Below are 19,501 nucleotides of genomic sequence, written 5' to 3' on the forward strand. Positions count from 1 at the left end.
TTCAAGCACCATAACATGAAAACATCTTAATGAAAAAATTTAAAGTATTTTATAAAAACTGAAATAGTTTAATAAAGTGAGATACAATTTTTTTCTATAACGAATATGTTTTTATTCTATTAGGTCAAAGACTAATTTTATTTGGGGTATTATATTTATTGTGGATGTAGTGAGTTTTCACATATAGTAAAAATTAAAAAATTAAATACAAAATTCCAGTTACATATTAAAAAGTTGGAGGGATAATTCTTAAATCAACCAGTAGTGTACTTCATTTGCACCATCCTAGTCATCAGGTGGGACTTCCTTACCTGGGGATCAAAGAGAAAACCATCGATGGTTGATATAATTGATAATCAATTTGCCATGTTAAATAGTAACTCTTAAAAATTTGCCATGAACTGTGGTAATGAAGTGGCATCAGACTTGGTAGAGATTGCTCGTTTACAAGTCATCGCAACACAAGAGGTGGCTAACGAAATTAAATGACATAACGAGTTACATGGTGAACAAGTATACTATTAACATCATCAAGCATCCTACCAGTACTCAAAGTCATATATATATATATATATATATGTATATGTATATGGGTTATGTTGATTGAGGTAAACATTCATGGACCAATGCCACAATATTGGAAATAATTTTCAAAATTTTAAGTAACTTAAATCTACTTGTTAAAATTAACTTTTTATAAATTTATTTTTTGTAATAACTTTTTATAATTACATAATTTATATTTTTAACTAAATTATTTGATTAATATTATTTTAATTTAAACATATATAATTTTTAATTTTTTAACTAAAATATTTGATTAATAATTTTTTAATTTAAACATATTTTGTATATAAATAAGTAATTTATTTTTAATTAGTTGTAATATTATATTTTTATTAATTAAATAAGTAATTTTTTATATTCATTATATAAACAAATTCAACCATTTTTTACAATTTCAAATATTACAATTAATTTTATAACGGAAAAAAATTATTTTTATGAAAATTTTTCATGTTTTGATAATGACAAGTAAGTGTATCTTTTATAAAAAAAAATGTTATTTAAAAGTTCCGAAAATAATTTACAAAATTTTAACTAATTTTAAATATTTACAAGAATTCTTCATATTTTATTATTTAAATATCTTTAAAGACAATGATAATTTATATTTAAATATTTAAAAAAAATAAAAATTAACAATCATAACATTACTCACAAACTTTAATAATTTTTCTTCACATCATCACTATAGAGACTTTAATCCAAACAATTTCAGTTTCTTCCCATTTTTCTCTCAAACATACATGAGTGAAATGGGATTGAAAAAGTAATAGTAATTTTAGTTTTTTAAAACAAAACTGTGGGAAAAATTGTTAATGAGATCTTAAAGGGAATAAAAAGACGAATTTATTTAATTTGTCAAAATGAATTTAAGAGCGTTGAAGCTGTCAATAGTTACCCTTTTAAGAAGATTAAATTAAATATAAAAGGAAGTCTAAAACAACTAATAGATAATCTAATAACATGTAGAGATAATTAAATAAACTATAAAAGGAAGTTTAAAACAATTAAATGGATAATGTATCTAATAACATGTAGAAGATAATTAAATAAAATATAAGGTTTGCATATTTGTTTTATGTGTACGCTTTGTGAAAAACACCAGTAATATATTCAACATTTATTGTTTGGATATGCTAATGCTTTGCGTATTTGGGGTTGGGTTCGACACATTTTTCTCTAATAAGGATGATCTTCTTTATTTTATTAAGAGTTATGGTTGTTCGTTGGTTAAATTGATTAAGCTAACTGTGATAACTTTTTCTATTTGGATATGGCGTATGAGGAATTATGCTCGTTTTTAGGATAAAATTGAGGTTTCTAGGGCTATTTTGGTTATTAAAGATTTAACTTGTCTAGTGGGTCATTCGTTTAAAGCTTCAATGAAGAATGATATGTTCGATTTCAATGTGCTCAAGTTTTTTGGTATTAACACTCATACTGGTAAAGTTCTACGTCCTTTTCCTATTAGATGGGAGTTTCTTTCACCAAACTGGGTTAAAATTAACACTAATTGAGCTGCTAGGGGATATCTGTTGGGTTTAATAGTGCCAAAGTTCAAGAGGGGGTGAATTGATCTTTTAAAAGATTCTTGCAGAACCAGTATTTATCACAGTGTACAGAAAATAAATCGATTTATTTGAAATTGAACAGATTTATTTTGGCACTGTTTGTGTTTGAAAAACGTTTATACAGTCAAGTTAATCACAAGATTATGCAGATTGATTTTTCCAGATACACACTGATATAATGAAGAAAAAAAGTGATTAAGGTTCAATTGATAGCTTGACAATTAATTGAGTAACCTATCACAATCAATCTGTTTCAGTGGCTTTTAATCAAGAACATATGCTAATTCTTTGTCAACCCTCAATTCTCTGATGCAAAACTCGTTTTCTCAATTGTATGATCGATGTTTAAGCGCAGAAACAAGTTTTCATTTTATAGAAAACCAACTTATAACAGATTTTTGAAAAACAGTTAAAGCTGTTATAAAATGAACAGATTTATTTTTTCAAAAAGCAGTTAGAGAATTTGTTATGTGAGGAGACTTAGTCATCCATTCTGATACAGGGACAAAATTTAAAACCGTTTGAGGTAGACTTGGCACTAGAGTAAAAAAAGAATCTATTCATTTACAGATGAACAGATTTATTTTTCAAAACGAAAACATAAAAAGCTTAACTATTTAAAACACAGTCGTTTTGAAAGATAAAAGACTTAGTCAAAATGCTTGATGCACAAAATCTAATTTTCACAAGACTTAGCCAAGACACCAATTTAAAAATGAATCTGTTTATTTAGAAAAGAACATATTTATTTTTATGCAGTAAACGTGTTTTTTGTAAAACATGTGAAAAACAGTTTAAGAAATTTTGTGTTTGCTCTTATCACATGGTCAGTGGTTAAGAGGTGAGTTACTTAGCAAAAAAACCTACTCTTAAACAACCTTTAAACACTACCTAAGACATACTTAAAGCAAAAAGAAATATACAAGTATTGTACATAAAAGTCTTCATTAAACACATGTCTTGAAGGGGCAGCAATCATCTTCAACAATATCCTGGTCTTGCTACTTGTGGAGGTATTTTTTGTGGGAGTATGGGAGAATTTATTGGAGCTTTTTTGCGTTTCTTGAAGTTCAGACTACTCTGGTTGTTGAGTTTTATGGGGTTGTACATGCTATGGAGGAAGGTCAAAAGATTGGGCTTACTAATGTCTGGCTGGAATGTGATTCTACTTTGGTTTGTGGTGCGTTTACTACTAAGACAAATGTTCTTTGGATGCTTCGTAATCGATGGAAGACTGGTCTTAATTACTGTGGGAAAATTAGGTTTAGGGTTACTCATATTTTTCATGAAGGGAATGCGTGTGCTGATAAGTTGGCTAATTTAGGATTTATTCATAAAGAATTTTTTCATTTGTATAATAGGCTTCCATCTTGTCTGTTCTTAGCATTCTTTATGAATATGTATAATATACCTATGTATCGTTCTTGTTAACATATGAGTTTTAGTCTAGTCTTCCCATATTTTTGTATTTTCTTTCTTTTTCTTTTTTTAATAATATTTTTTTTCATGTGATGACAAATGATTGTTGTTACTTGAGGTGTCAGCCTAGCTGAAATCTTAAGTTGCATAGTGATGCCTAACATGAAAACTTTTATTTAAAAAAAAACAATTAAGATGGATAAAGTATCTAATAACATGTAGAAGATAATTAAATAAAATATAAAAGGAAGTTTAAAACAATTAAATGGATAATGTATGTAATAACATGTAGAAGATAACAAAAAATATATAAGGAGATGATAAGTTATACCTCTTAGAAAAAGATAATTACTTCACAATTCAATATATTAATATTTTAATTATATTTATTTTATATTTTAATATAAATTATTAATATATATTATTATATCGTTAAACCAGACTGTAAAATAAATATATTTTTCCTTATATGGTATAAAAGTATAATTTTTTCAAAATAAATACTCCTTTAATGTTCCACAAAACAAACAAACTACAATAAATAAGTTTAATATTGACTATTCACTTCTAGATTGATAGTAGATATTTTTGAATATTTCTTTAGTGAAGTAAATAATTTCCAACTAGAAAAAACATCAATGTAAGTTGTTTTAAAGTATTGTATATTCTACTAGATCCGATAATAATCCAAAAAAATCAAGTATAATACAAACTTATTTTCTTTAACTCGCACTTCTTAAAAGCAATACATTCTCAAACCTACACATAATAACCAAAAGTAGGATATTAAAAACAAACAAAAAAAAAACTCACGAGTTAGGTGGAAGACAAAAAAAAATTATATTCTCTTATATACTTATTTTTAAATACTTTTATTAACTTGAACGTCATAGAGTTTTCTATAAATGAATTTTTTTCTTTTGTTTATCTTCAACCAACATCAGCCTATCCAGAACTCAGCTTGCCATGCCAACCTTTCTTTTCCACCTCGAGACTCCAACACTCCATTCTAGAAAGAACATTTGGTGCGTACAATGGGATCCAGATAAAACTTTTCCTAAACCACAAATTTTATGGTATTGACAAGAAGTCAATATATTGTATCCTCTTCACCAATCCCATAAATGAATCCCCTAACAGACACTATCTTGACAACTCAAATTGAAACTTTTTTTTTTCGGAAAAATAAGGAGAATGTACAAAATGTCTTAAATAAAATGCAGAACAAACTTGATGAGGACAACCTTAAGGTTCACATAAACCTCATTCATGAAATAAGAGAGAAAGTCCATGTAAGAAAAGAAGTTGCAAAGAGTGGGCAACACAACGTCACAATACATGCGTCAAAGAACAATTATTTCACAAAGACGACTTATTGTGGAGAAAGCTCGTAAAAGACTATAAGGATAGACACGAAGGTAGCACACAATTGGAAAGGACACTACCGAGTAGTTAACTTATTACAAAATGGGACTTACAAGCTTGAAGAATTAAATGGTAAACTCTTATCGAGAACTTGCAATGTTATTCATTTAAAAATGTATTATAGTTGAAATAATGAGGATGAAGTACTATTTTTCCTTAGCTCAATTTTTATATCTAAAGATGCTTTTTCTGGATAAGGTTTTAATGAGGTTTATTCTTAAAATAAAATGTTTTTTCTCATTCTTAAAAAGTCTCCTTTTGTATGTGTGTAGTTGTTTATGTTGGGTATGAAATTGGGTTGGGATGACTAGACACCATGTTTAGTGGGTGAGTTTAATCATTGTGTCCCCTTTATTATCTTTATTTAAAGAGATCATTGTGCTTGCAATTTTGTACGCAAAAGAACATAAATGAAAACCTAATAGTTGTTCGTGTGGATGTAGGTTGCAGTTGACGACCGAACCACATTAAATCTTGTTTTATTTATTTTCTGCAGTTGATTCGTGATTATGTGTGTTACTTCCGCGTGCGTTTTTTCCCATCAGTTTATAACGCTAATTGAGATCAAATGATCATCAGGATCTTTACAGGTTATAAAACCAAACAGGTCAAAACAAACACTCTTTTGAAGTCAAACGATTATCAAATCAACAATACCAAATTGAGATCAAGTGATCATCAAAATTTTTACGAAGACCAATACAGCTCAAAAAGCAGTCTCCAAAATTAATCAGTCATCGAATCAACAATGTCAAACCAATATCAAACAATCATCAATTTTTTTACAAACGTTGACCAAACTGTCATAGAGCAATTTGAGATCGAATGATCATAAAATAAAAGTGTTTAATCAAGGTCAAACAATTATAACAAATTTCATAAATTAGACCAAATAGTAAATGATCATTGTTCAAAATTAAATCAAAATTTGTTGTCAATATTTTAGTAAAATGAAAATCGATTATGAGAAATAAACTTAGTTGATATCACAAAGAGAATTACAAAAAAACTTATAATTATAAAAAATGACGACCATGTAGTGCGTACAAATTATTTATAATCTACTAGTTCTCCATCAACAATATCTTTCTCCAAATTAAAGTTGTTTAAGTTGATAGATGGAGAAAAGTGTAAAGTCTGGTACATAACCTTCTTGAAACACTTTGCGTAACCTTCAAGGTTTGCATCCGCTAACTTGACATTTTCAGTTTTGGGATCTACCTCACCTTAACGAGATTGATCAAGTTCCTTTTGGAGGTGGTTGCTTATCTCATCAACCTTATTTAATTTCTCATTAGTCTTTTTTAGTTTTTCTTTAAGAAGAGTAATGACAACTTTTAGGCTTTCCTTCAAAATCCCCAGTCAGGTCTCAAGATTCTTTATTTTCTTTTGCTATGTGCAATTGTTAAGGATTGCGCTTGAAGAGTTAGCCCAACTTCAAATTTCTCCTTTTAGAGGTCATGAACTTGGTGCTCTAACTCTTGGGTGTTAACAAATGTTTGAGCGTTCATAAAGGTAAGCCAAAAACAAAATGTTAAGTAAGAAAAAGATATGAATAAAATTCTTACTCAAGAATAAGGCATCAAGGTCCTCAACAAGAGGCACATTAAGTAGACTTTTGCTACTTAACCATCTAGGTTCTTAAGGATTTTGATGTTTATCTTATTGATAGTTATCATTTTGTTGTCAAATTAAATTGATTTCAATGTATACCTGTCTAACACTAAAGAGATGACAATATAATTGTGGTCAGATAACCTCAAGTTGTCTCCCAACGAATCCTATAGTGAAATCAGTAAATTAGTATTTAAAATCTATCTGCAAGCAAGAAAAGTTGGCAATAACAATAAAGATAAAAGGGGTTGAGATAGTTGTGCAAAAAGCACAAAAGAAATTAAAATAAAAATTAAAAAGCGGTTGATTTCCAAGTTCTTCCATCATTGAATTCTTCACAGGTTTCCTAAATATTAATCTTTTTTCGATCCTCCAACAGAGCTAAACCAGATTGAACATGCGTCAATCTTATTCAACTGAAACTCACCAGTAAAGCATGCGTCTACTGGTTTAATCAATACCCACTTTGTCCCATGCATATATTCTATGGGAATGCTTATCTCCTCCCTATTGAAACATGCGCCCAATAAATTAATTAAAACAATGCAAACTAACTAAGAAACTAAAGTTTAAGATAAGGAAGATTCTCAATTATGCATTCAATTACAACCTCTCACAAAAATCAATTTTTTAGGAGATTAAAATAAACTAAGAAAACCCTATAAAGCTTCCCCTTTTCGCAGAAGATTTGTTTTAAATTATGTTTATGAGATATTATAGATTTTATTTCCTCCTTCTTCACCTCATATTTTGTTTTCTGTTTTGATTCAAATAAACAATTTGAATTTTTTGCATATTTGACCCATTCACAAAGGTAAACACTTCCTTAAGAGCATTTACTCTAAAAAAAACACAACAAAAATAATAGTTAAGCCCAAATAAACCAAATTATATGAATATTAATTAAAACAATAAATTTATTTATTATTATAGTTCAATAATATATGATTAAAGTTATTGAGTGTGAATAAATATATATTTATCATTTATCCTTGACGTTAATAAGATACAATCCATAAGATACCCTGACTTAATTTTATCAAGTTTTTGCCAATAAAAAAACAAAAAATATGAGTGCAATTAATTATTTAAACATTTATATCTATAGTTATATAGTATTCATTCAACACGTATATTGACTTATAAATTTAAAAAGCAATATTTTAACAAGGAAAATATTTTTTGAAAGAAAAATTTGAGGTCAATCTCATTAATTTTTTATTATTGAATTATGTAACAATATACATAAAATATTTTAGTTATGAAGCTAATTATTAATTTTAAAATCATAAAACTGTAACTTTAAATTACATTATTATTAAGTTTAAATTTATAAAAACTATTTAAAGATAAATAAATATAACTCCAATATAATCTTAGTAAAGAATTATATTTAATTAAATGCTCTCCAAGTTTATATTATTAAAACATTTATTGTATTGCATTTATTTTGTAATAAACTGTTAAATATATACGTTTAATTCTTTTACATAATTGTATTGAATATTTAAAACCACATGAAAAATATCACTCTACTAGGGTTTTTTTTTTGACCATGATGGGGTTATTTTTTTTGGTTTTTACCAAAATGGGGTCCGTTTTAAAAAAATTACAAATTTAGGCAAGTCGTGCCAATTCGGCACGACTTCATATGCAGAAATCGTTCCAATTAGGCACGACTTCTGGCATGTCATACTGAAGTCGTGCCAACTTGGCACGACTTCTGCCCCGTCATATTGAAGTCGTGCCAACTTGGCACGACTTATGCCTTGTCATACAGAAGTCGTGACAAGTTGGCACGACTTTTGGCACGTCATATATATATATATATATATATATTTTTTTTTTAATTTTATTGTTTATATATTGGATAGTAAGTTATGTAATGTTAAAAATTAATTTGATACATAATTTTCTAAGAGTGTTAGTTTTTAAGGAACAAAAAATTGGATAATCGTGTATGAATCATGTTTGACGGTAATGTAATACAATAACTTGATTATTTGATTAATTAAAAAATGAAGAAAATTGTTATTGAATTTGGAAATAAATAGATAAATGAAAAATTATTATATTTAGAAAATAAATAGAGAATTATTGTTGTGAATTTGCAAAATAAATAGCTTTAGAAGTAATGATTTTATAGAACACGTAATGATGAGAATAAATTAATTTTTAACATTACATAACTTACTACCCAATATATAAACAATAAAATTAAAAATAAAATAAAAAATTATGACGTGACAGAAGTCGTGTCAAGTTGACACGACTTCAGTATGATAGGGCATAAGTCGTACCAAGTTAGCACGACTTTAGTATGATATGGTAGAAGTCGTGCCTAATTGAAACAACTTCTACATATAAAGTCATCCCAATTAGGCATGACTTGCTTAAATTTGTAATTCTTTTTATATGGACCCCATTTTGGTAAAAATAAAATAAAATAATCCATCATAGTCAAAATAACCCTTTACTAGCAATACGAACGATTTTAGTGAATATAATGTTAGCGCAGAAAAAAAAAACTAATTGTGAATTCCACATATTAATTTTAAAAATCAACACTGATATGATGAGTTGTTTATTTGGATATTTCAAAAACATGTTTTTCAGTCAAAATCACATTATTAAAATTTACAAATAAAAGAAAGTCAATTACTACTATAATTTATGTAAACTGCTGTTTACAATGTTAAAACAATAGTTAAATATATACTTAAAATTATTAAATATTAAAAAATAACAGTAAAAAATAATTATTTAATATTTTATAATATAACTTTTAAAATGAACTATATAATAATAAAGTTAACTCCACAAGTATTAACTATTATCATGAATATTTACATTTCAATGTTATTTTTAAACGTTACTTTTATAATCTCAATGTATTTGGCGTGAAAACATGAAAACGAAGAAAATAAGTAATCTTCCAGTATAATCCAATTCAGATAGCAACGATGGACCAAATGTTAAGAGAACCAAAACTCGCCGTTGATTAAAACAGTTATCATCATCGATGATCGTAAATAATAACTTCTGAAACTGTAGTGAGCGTTTTGAATGTATTAAGACCCATCATTGAATTCGTCTTTACGCACTAATTCATTACAAATCAAATAGTTATTGGAAGTGTTCTCTCTCATAGTCTCTGAGAGAAGATGATGCAGCAGAGAGAGATGGTGGGAGAGGGAGAGGCGGTGGTGGCGTGCAGTGACAAGAGCATGAAAATAGGGGTGTCGATGTGGGACTTGGAAACGGGAGAAAAACTGCTTCAAATTCCAAGCTGTGCCTCGCCACCTTTCGGCATGTTGTGCTTGAGGAACCGCTACCTCGTGGCGTCGCAACAGAACAAACACGGGTCCATTGGCGATGGAGCTGTTGCAGTTTGGGCCTTGAACAAGGTACTCAAAATTCCAACTCTTTGTCCATTCCAACCAACACAGTACATTTCATTTTATTTTTAATTTCAGTTTTCTTTCATACTCTAAATATATTGTTGTAAAAGTGAATGTTTTCCTTTTTCTTTGTTGCCATATGCTTCACTCTGCTCTTGCGATTTTAAACTCTAGACTAGATTTGGAAGTGTGAATCGAATGGTTATGGAAAATTTTGCTAAAGAAAAAATCACCTATTTAAATTTTTATGAAGTAAATATACTATAACTTATGTATTAAGAAGTGTACTTTAATTTTAAATAACTTAGAAAAAATAACTTAGAATGAAGTGAATTTTAAGTAAATAAGAACTAAATTTTAAATATAATTTAATTTTATAAGATGAAATATTTTTTAAATTTAATTGATATGAAATCTTCAACACAACAGTATTATATTAAAATTAAAAATTTGTATGTAAAATTATATATTTATCAATAAAAATGAACTAATAAATCCAATCAAATTTTTTTAAAGAAAATCTTAAATGACTCTCGTTCTTTAAAGAAAATCTTAAATGACTTTCGTAGTTTATTAAGAACAACTTAAATTTTAAGATTTATATCTATTTATATACTATAAATTATTCTATTTTTTTAATTGACGTGAGATTTTTAATACAAAATAAATTATGGATTTGTTAAAATGAAGGTAGTGTAATAATGTGTTTATTTATTTATAAAACGATATATATATATATATATATATATATATATATATATATATATATATATATATATATATATATATATATATATATATATATATATATATATATATATATATGGGTTTCACCCGTGTGCACGGTTATGAAGATCAATCTTATGATTTTTGTTAAGGACTAGTTTTTATGTATTGTGCGAAAAAAGTTAACGTTATAAATTAAATTATCAGTGTAAAACTTTAAATTTTACTTTAAAAATTACTAAAAATACAACTGTATCAAGTTGTCTTCATTTACATTTTTGTCAATTTCTAAGTGATCAATTCCTATTCGAGGAGAGTTAATATATTTTCTTAGATAAACTGTCTTTTGTCTATTATAATTAATTTTTTTATGTGATTTTGTTATAACTGATTGAAAATTGTAAATCAGGATATAATTGTTAATCAAGAGGCAAGTTCCTGTATTTTAAGAGTTTTTACTGTTAAATTGTATTTGATGTTTTACTAACATTTCTTATTTTCGTATATCAACCAGCAAGATATGTCCATAAAAATCTTTATTTGTTTTTTTAAATGGATCATTAAAGTGATCAATATTAAATTAAGTTTCTTAAATATTTGTTATTGACTTGCAAAATCAAATAATGAAACCTGAATTTTTTTAATATAATTTAAATACAGGCAATTCAATTTTGAAAAAATAATTGTTTATATGATTTTGACTTAAACTTTATTATATTGAATTTTAAAAAAAATGTTAAAAAACTTGATTTTTTTTAATTCAATAAAGATTAAAAATGAAATAAACACACCATAATTCTAATAGAAAATTTAGAAACTGTACTTTTTATCAAGTGCAGTTTTTCTTTGAAATTGAGAAACTTTTTTATTACAAAAGTAGACTTTTTTTTTCCTCACTATTTTCTAAACTCTAAACACTATTTTCACTTTTATTTTCTGATCCAACGTCTTTTGATTTTGATTTCTCTATTTAGCATCTATTTAACATTGTCACTATAAGAAAATCATGAAATAGAAACCAATTTTTAGAAACTAAAATAATTAGTTACAATAGGAACTAAAATAGAGACCATTTTAGAAACTAACAAAAAAATTGGTTTCTAAATTAGTTTCTATTATTTTCTATTATTGTTAAATAGTTTCTAAATTGGTATCTAATTAGCAACTAAAGTTTTAGATACCAATTATTTAGTTTCTAAATTTAGTCTCTAAAACCTTGGTTGCTAATTAGATACCAATTTAGAAACTATTTAACAATAATAGAAAATAATATAAACTAATTTAGAAACCAAATTTCTTTTTAGTTTCTAAAGTGGTCTCTAATTTAGTTACTATTGCAACTAATTATTTTGGTTTCTAAAAATTGGTTTCTATTTCATGATTTTCTTGCAGTGTGTTTTTGACTTTTTTCTCAAATATCACTATTTCAACTTTTAAATATTTATAAGATTATAGTGAATTTAAATATTTATAAAATTGAAATAGACGAAAATTTGAAAATTAAAAATTAAATATATAAAAATTTATGAAGAAATATCAATACAAAGAGAATGAAATAAAATATTTTATAGATATTTTGATGTAAGTAAATATTATGGGTAAAATAAATGTAAACCATAACCCTAAATATTAAAACCTAAATCATAAATCATAAACCATAAACCTAAAATCTAAACCCTAAACCACAAACTTAAACCCTAAACCATAAGAATTTATAAGAAATATTATATAATCATATTTGTTATTATAATTATGACATATATTTATATATAACTCATTATTTACATATTTTTTCAATTTAAATATAATTTTTTTTTTAATTTTTATTTTAAAATTATAATTTATACATTTATTTTTTTATTAAACCAAATAATAAAATTTATTCATTTTATTACACACATATCATCAATAACTTAATTTTTATTTATAATTTTTTAAACCATACAGTTAATATTTTCTTTTATAAAATATCCAAACAATTTATTTAATTTTGACTATTACTTAATATCTTTTTAAATTTTCTTCTATTTCAATTTTATAAATATTTAAATTCACTACAGTTTTATAAATTTTTAAAAGTAGAAACATTGTTATATGAAAAAAAAGTTAAAAACAGTACTAAATAAATAAATAAAAAAATGCTAGATGAATAAAAGTGAAAATAATACTTGATGAAAAAGTTCACAAAAGTAAATAAGTCGTGAGACAAAAATATATACGTTCTATTGAAAAATCGTTTTTCAGTGTGGAAAAAATTGTTGTGAAGAAATTATATAAGTACATCACGATTATGGTATAACTATAACAAGAAAAAAAAGTATTTGAACACAAATTTAATTAACAAAAATTGCCACAACAAATGAGTTATGTAAAAGTTGTCACAATTATATTTTTTTTTTTTCACTCAGAAGTCGAGCGTATTTCAATAGAGTGTAAACTTGTGTTTCTACCTCACAATTTACCTATTCTTATAATAACTTATTTTTCCTATTATGATAATTTCGGGAGAAAACTACACCACTTTTATGCTTTTGAACTACTTTTTTTTAGTTATAAAGTTCCACAAAGTTATTTGTGTTTTCAAAGACACATAATTAGGAAAAATGTTATTTTGACACTTTCTCTTACGACCTTCCAACAACATTAACTAATAATAAAATATTAAAACAAATTATTTAATTAAAATTAAATTATTAATTATAAAATTAATAAAATGGTTTGTGAATCAATCACTACTCAAAACATAAATATAATTTTATAGGTGTTTTATTTATGTTGTTATCCAATAAAATTTGATGTCTCACCTTTGCAATTGCGTGATAAAGGTCTGCATTAAAGAGCAAAGATCTAGTTGCATTGGACTTCAAAGTTTTGTATCCTAGTTTAAGGAATCATTTTGAATTTCAGAAAATTGATATAAAATACACACACCATAATTATTGTTAGTGTTTGACATAATTAACTCTAGTCTATACCAAGTAACAATTTTGGAAACATACCAGATTTTTTTCTTCTCATGTTATTAGGTTTCCTAGATTTGTTTGTGATTTTTAAGATAAGATGTGAAGATTATAAGAAGAACACTTAGATGAAAGTTAATCAAAATTGGAGTTACACCTCAACAAATCATGAAATGAAGGATTGTACCAAAGGTTTTATCAAGGTGAAACTCATATTTTGATTTGGAAAACAATTCCAAAATCATTTATAAAAAATGTATTTAAATTATCTCATATTCTAAATGAAATTGTTTAATTTTGAAGAAAAAAAATACTTAAGTAACTTATAATGTCATGATTGTCATGCTAAATTAATAATATAAAGTTGCTTATTATCTTGAATTATTAAGTCTAACTCAATCTATAAAATTGACTCAATGAGATAAAGTTTGCATTCACTTATATATTTTGAAAGATCTAGTCGATGTGGAATCTCCATCATGGATTGTTTAAATTTTTTTTATGCAAAATAATTCATTTTTATATTTATGTTACTGTTTTTATGTTTCAGCCTCAACAACCACTTCTGTGTTACACAGTGGAGGCTATGGGGCCACTTTCTTGTACAAATGATGGCATATATCTTGCTGGAGCAGGTCTTTCTGGAACTGCTTATCTATGGGATGTATGTATGACCACATTAAAAGCTTATTTCCTTAATTAGTAGTAACTTTCAATTCATTGATCTGTGTTTTTATTCATATCATGTGCATATTACACATATATTAATTTTGGCTTAAATCGATTGAAATTTGCCAACTTCTTTTGGTCATAATATTCAATGACACGATCTTTCACTGAGAACATCAGATGAATCCTAGATATTCTCGAAATCCTAATATGTTTGTTGTGAATTACAGGTGACCAATGGAAAATTGTTGAAGAGTTGGATGGCTAATAAGAAATCTATAAACTGCATGTTATTTTCATCTGACAACTCTTTTCTCATTTCTAGCTCAGATGATGGAATGATCTGTGTTTGGTCCCTGATTAGGTAAAAGACTGAATTTGTTTTTCCCAGACAACATTTGCCCTCACGAATATATGTAATGAAATAGATACTAAACAAATTTATGTTGATGCGTTTGTCGTGTTTGATTCAATGGAAGCTTGTTAGACATAGAAGAAACGAGAAGTTCGCCACCTCCAATGCTTTGTTTGTCAGGACATACGTCCTCCATAACAGGCCTTTTAACTACACCAAATAGTTACTTCTCAGTCTTAATATCAAGCTCCCTTGATGGCACCTGCAAGGTGATGAATCTGTATAATTACACTCTTACTTCTAATACAAATTATAAGATTTCCATGAGATGATATTTTTCATTTGCCATAGGTTTGGGATTTTATCTCAGGAGAACATATGCAAACTAAAGTTTATTCTTTGGCCATAACTGCAATTGCCCTTCACCAAAGAGAAAGTCTTTTGTTCTGCGGAACAGAAAAAGGAACAATATTTGTCGAGAAGCTCGATTTTGGTCGGAGAGAAGGTCCTTTTATTGGCACTGAAGTCCAGCCACTTGAATTGAAAGGACACAAGTAACATATATATATATACTGCTTAAAGCTTCTCATTTTCTGCATTATTTATTCAGGATATAATTTCATCACAAAACATGTAATTAAGTATTGACTATTAACAAAAGTATTCATTTCTCGAATGTTTGGTGACTTGTCATTTCATAGCTATTTCTGAAACATGTAAAATTCCATGGAAGTGTTGGAATGCTTCAAATTACCTTGTTTTAAAACCAAACCATTTAGTACTACAAAGCAACCTCTTTTTAAGAGGTCAAGTTTTCATCCTAACTTTCAAAACTCGTAGTCATGCTCACATAATGAGGTTGAATATAACCAGCTTAAAAATTTGTCAACATTGTAGTGGAGCCATTACTGCCTTAACCTCATCTCGATCATGCCTAATATCTGCCTCTGAAGATTATTCGATTTGCACCTGGGACATCTCCAGTTTGCAAATCATTAGAAGGTTTAGTCTCCTAAAAGGTAATAACCAATCCAAATATGTATTTATTTCATGATCTTATGATAGAAATTTACTAGTCACTTTGGTATGTGTAAAACATTTTATAGGACAAAATATTAAGATATTTGAATTAAGTCTAATTCTTGCAAAACCAGTTCACTAAATAGATTTGAATACCATATGAAAGATAATGGAATTAAGTCTAATCCATTTTCACATGTAAAATGAGATTTTTCATCTAAATTGTATTTCAAAGATCATTTAATATTCATTTACATAAATAACAGCTTGTAGAAGCCATGATAGTTATGGTTAATGTTTCAAAACTGGTATAAATGCATAGTTGATTATTTTGTTAAACGCAGGGAGAGTAACCAATCTTGTGGTAGTTTCACTATCTTCGTTGCATTCTACACCAAGAAACAGGAGAGCCTCCAATGAATATAGCGTTTCTCAACTTGACAAGCATCCGCAAAACTCAATCCAGGGAATTGCCACCCTCCTTTCCTTATGTCCACCCTACAGAGGAAATCAAAGTGCCATTGATAGTTCTGGTTTATTGAAACAAAAGATTGTTGAAAAACAGGTTTTCTCTCTTTCCCTAAACAACCTCAATTTATGAACATGATCGAGTTCTTTTATAACGCATGCAAATGTAACTTACATGACATCCATATAAATGCTAAATATGAAAATTATTAAATATAAATTAATTTTAGAGACAAAAATTCATTAGTTACTATATTCACTAAATTAGATACTAAAAAAATTATTATTATTTAAATTAGTTTTTATTATTGATAAATAATTTTTAAATTGATATCTAATCAACTACCAATTTTTAGCTATCGATTATTTAAATTCTAAAGTTGGTAGCTAATTAGATACAAAAACTATTTATCAATAATATAAACTAATTTAGATAATAATTATTTTTTTAGTATTTTTTTATCACTAATTATATTAAGTAAAATGAGACAATTAAGGAATGATCCAACCTATATACAACATGTGAATGAAATGACTTAAACATAAAAACCTAACTAGAAGACCAAAACATCACAAAATGATACAACAACCAACAAAAAAGACCAAGACCAACAAACTCTCGAGAGTACTTAGATTATTAAGTAGTTTTGTAATTGTGACAACAAAAATCCAAGAAACACTACGCTTCAATCTATTATGTTCTAGATCCACCATTACCAAAATTCACGAAAGAATACTCTTCAATCTATTATGTTGCATATCCATTACAACCAAAAACCAGAAAATACTACACTTCAATCTATTATGTTTCATATCCACCACAACAAATACATAGTTACAAAATTTAGTTAATATAATAATTAATTATTTTTTGTCTTCAAAATTTATTTTTATTTAGTAATTTAGTGGAATAAGTAATCAAAATGACTGGTCCCTTTAATTTACCTGCACAAAAAGAAAAACAAAATATTTGTCGCATTATATTTTTATAGCTAAGGATACAAAAACTCGAACAGATAGTGTTGTGATGTGTTTTGGATTTATATGCATGCTATAGGTGTTGTTTTTCATTGTCATTTCTTTTGGGCAGAAAGTAGATATACCACCAGTGACAAAGTTAGAAATGACAGTGGAAGCAAGTGCAGAGAATCGTGAATGGGCAACAAGCATGGCAAAACATGTGATGGTTATAAACAAACAATTGAAGTCACACCTTTTAGACATGATGCAGCATAGATTGTTTCGTTCAAACAACACCAACTTGCGAAAAACTAGTAGAAAGAAACCCAAAATCTAGAGTTTGGTGTAAGAAGATGGAGATGAAAAAAGACCTTGGTCAATTATGTTTTACTCAATTTGTACTTTTTTATTGCATATCAACTCAGAGGTTTTATCTCCGAGACTGAATTACTGGATCTATGCTATAAATTGCTTTGTATTGAATTGATATTAAGGAATCATGGTTGACTTATTAATAATATGATTTCAGATTTGTTTCAATTTTAGGACGCATTTTGAAGTGAGAGTTTCATAAATAACATCGTAAATGCATGCATTTGTAGCGGAAAAGGTAAGACCAGTTACCCATGATTTTTCAATTACCAGAGCTCACAAGAAGTGAAACATAGTCTTTTAAGTGAGAGCTTCATAAAACATAACTCGTTTATTTTATTATTGTATTTTCTATAAACAATAAGTAATTATAATAGATTAGGTTTTCTTTATCTCAAGGAAATAGGCGGAATAACTATTCAGATTTCAAAATATTTATATTTTTCATTATTTTATGGATGATTGTTTTTACTGTATATAAGTAATTACTGTAAAATCGATATTCTTTATATAAGAATGTTTTCTTAAAAAATATTTCTTAATCTCAAATTTTAATTTGTCTTACATGTTGTTTTTAAATAAATAAATAATAATACTTTAGAATAACTCAAACAATGACGAGAACATAATAACTAAAAAATATCATGGGATAAAGAAAAATTGTATTACTTTAGGTAAATCTAGATAGACATGGGTAGATATAAAATTAAATAAATATCAAATAAGTGATTGTTAAAACATAGAATTGTGTCCATAAATATTTACTACGTTGTGTTTTGGTTGGGTATATGTACTCTTGAAGTAGATTTGGAGACACATAAAGAGTTTACATTTGATTAAGTATGTTTGTAGTGAAATGCATATAGAAAGAAAGGAGAGAAGAGAAGAGAAAATAAATATCCCTTAAATGGAGAAGAAATGTGTGAAAAATAAACCATGTGATGAATGATTTACGTATTTATTTTTAGTATGGTGACATAAAAGCTATTAATTGTAACATGCAAACGTGTGCATGATATATTGATGTAAAGTTGGTATCAACTGATTCAATTAGAGTCATTTACTTAATATGTCTGGTTATGTAATGATGCAAATCAAGTCAATAAGGAGATGTCTAAGGATGCTAATTTACATAATGAGAAGTCATCTCAAAGTGGAGAGCTCACCAGAGGCAGAATTGGACATAGAGCAGAGCATCTAAAGTTCTTCCTGCTCGTCTTCTTAATGATTAGAAAAATGTTGTAAATAAGTTGGGTTAACTTTAGGGGTCCAAATAGCAAAGATAGGCTAGAATAAGGTACCATTAGCATAATAGGAGGTGTGGGTAACATTTTAGATTGTTCCTAACCATTTTGGAAGACATTTTTACATAGTTTCTAGAAGGACAAACCTAGGATGCAGGATTGACTTAGTCAAACCTTAAGACTGCCCATTTTTTTTTCCTTTTCCCATCCTACCCCTTTAGCTTGTTCTCCGAGGCTCTTTCACCTATAAATAAGAGGTCTACCTAGTGTATTTTACAAGTTAAATGAAATAGAGAAAAATTACTCTGCACATTTTGTGTGAGATGCTAATGAGGTTTGTTCCTCTTAGTCATTAGTCTTATCTTGTGAGAATTTGAGAGCTCTCAAGTGGCGGCTTCCAACACTTATCTTGTTGTCATTTCATCATCCAAGTGGCATGCTCATCATCTCAAACTCCATTTCTCATAAGCTTCCTTTTCCTTCATCTTTTCCTTCCAATGTCATTCCATTCAATTCATAAATATGTTCTTGTTTTGCTTCCTCGTTTCTATTCGGTCTTTTCCTTTTGTTATTGCTTTCATTGTTTAAATCCGCACCATATCTTGTCATCATCTTCACCTTATAATTGTCTTTTTCCTTTTGTCTTTGTGAAATGAACCTTCACATCTACTTAACCACTTGATTAAGTTAATGTCCAGTGGGGATTTTCCTTAGGTTTTCACTCTTAATT

The 19,501-nt window shown here is 27.2% G+C and overlaps 1 protein-coding gene across 1 annotated transcript; it reads left to right on the forward strand.

The window, feature by feature from the left end:
• The first annotated feature begins 9,631 nt into the window (after nt 1–9,631).
• LOC137805943 (protein ROOT INITIATION DEFECTIVE 3-like) lies at nt 9,632–17,543 on the forward strand. The gene is made up of 8 exons (XM_068605820.1): nt 9,632–10,003; nt 14,234–14,347; nt 14,583–14,716; nt 14,832–14,976; nt 15,059–15,261; nt 15,605–15,726; nt 16,072–16,292; nt 17,286–17,543. The coding sequence occupies exons 1-8, from the start codon at nt 9,761–9,763 to the stop codon at nt 17,490–17,492; spliced, it is 1,389 nt and encodes a 462-aa protein (XP_068461921.1). The 5' UTR covers nt 9,632–9,760; the 3' UTR covers nt 17,493–17,543.
• Nucleotides 17,544–19,501: the final 1,958 nt, after the last annotated feature.

This window comes from Phaseolus vulgaris, chromosome 3, assembly GCF_000499845.2.
Source record: "Phaseolus vulgaris cultivar G19833 chromosome 3, P. vulgaris v2.0, whole genome shotgun sequence".
NCBI classification, from domain to species: Eukaryota; Viridiplantae; Streptophyta; class Magnoliopsida; order Fabales; family Fabaceae; genus Phaseolus; species Phaseolus vulgaris.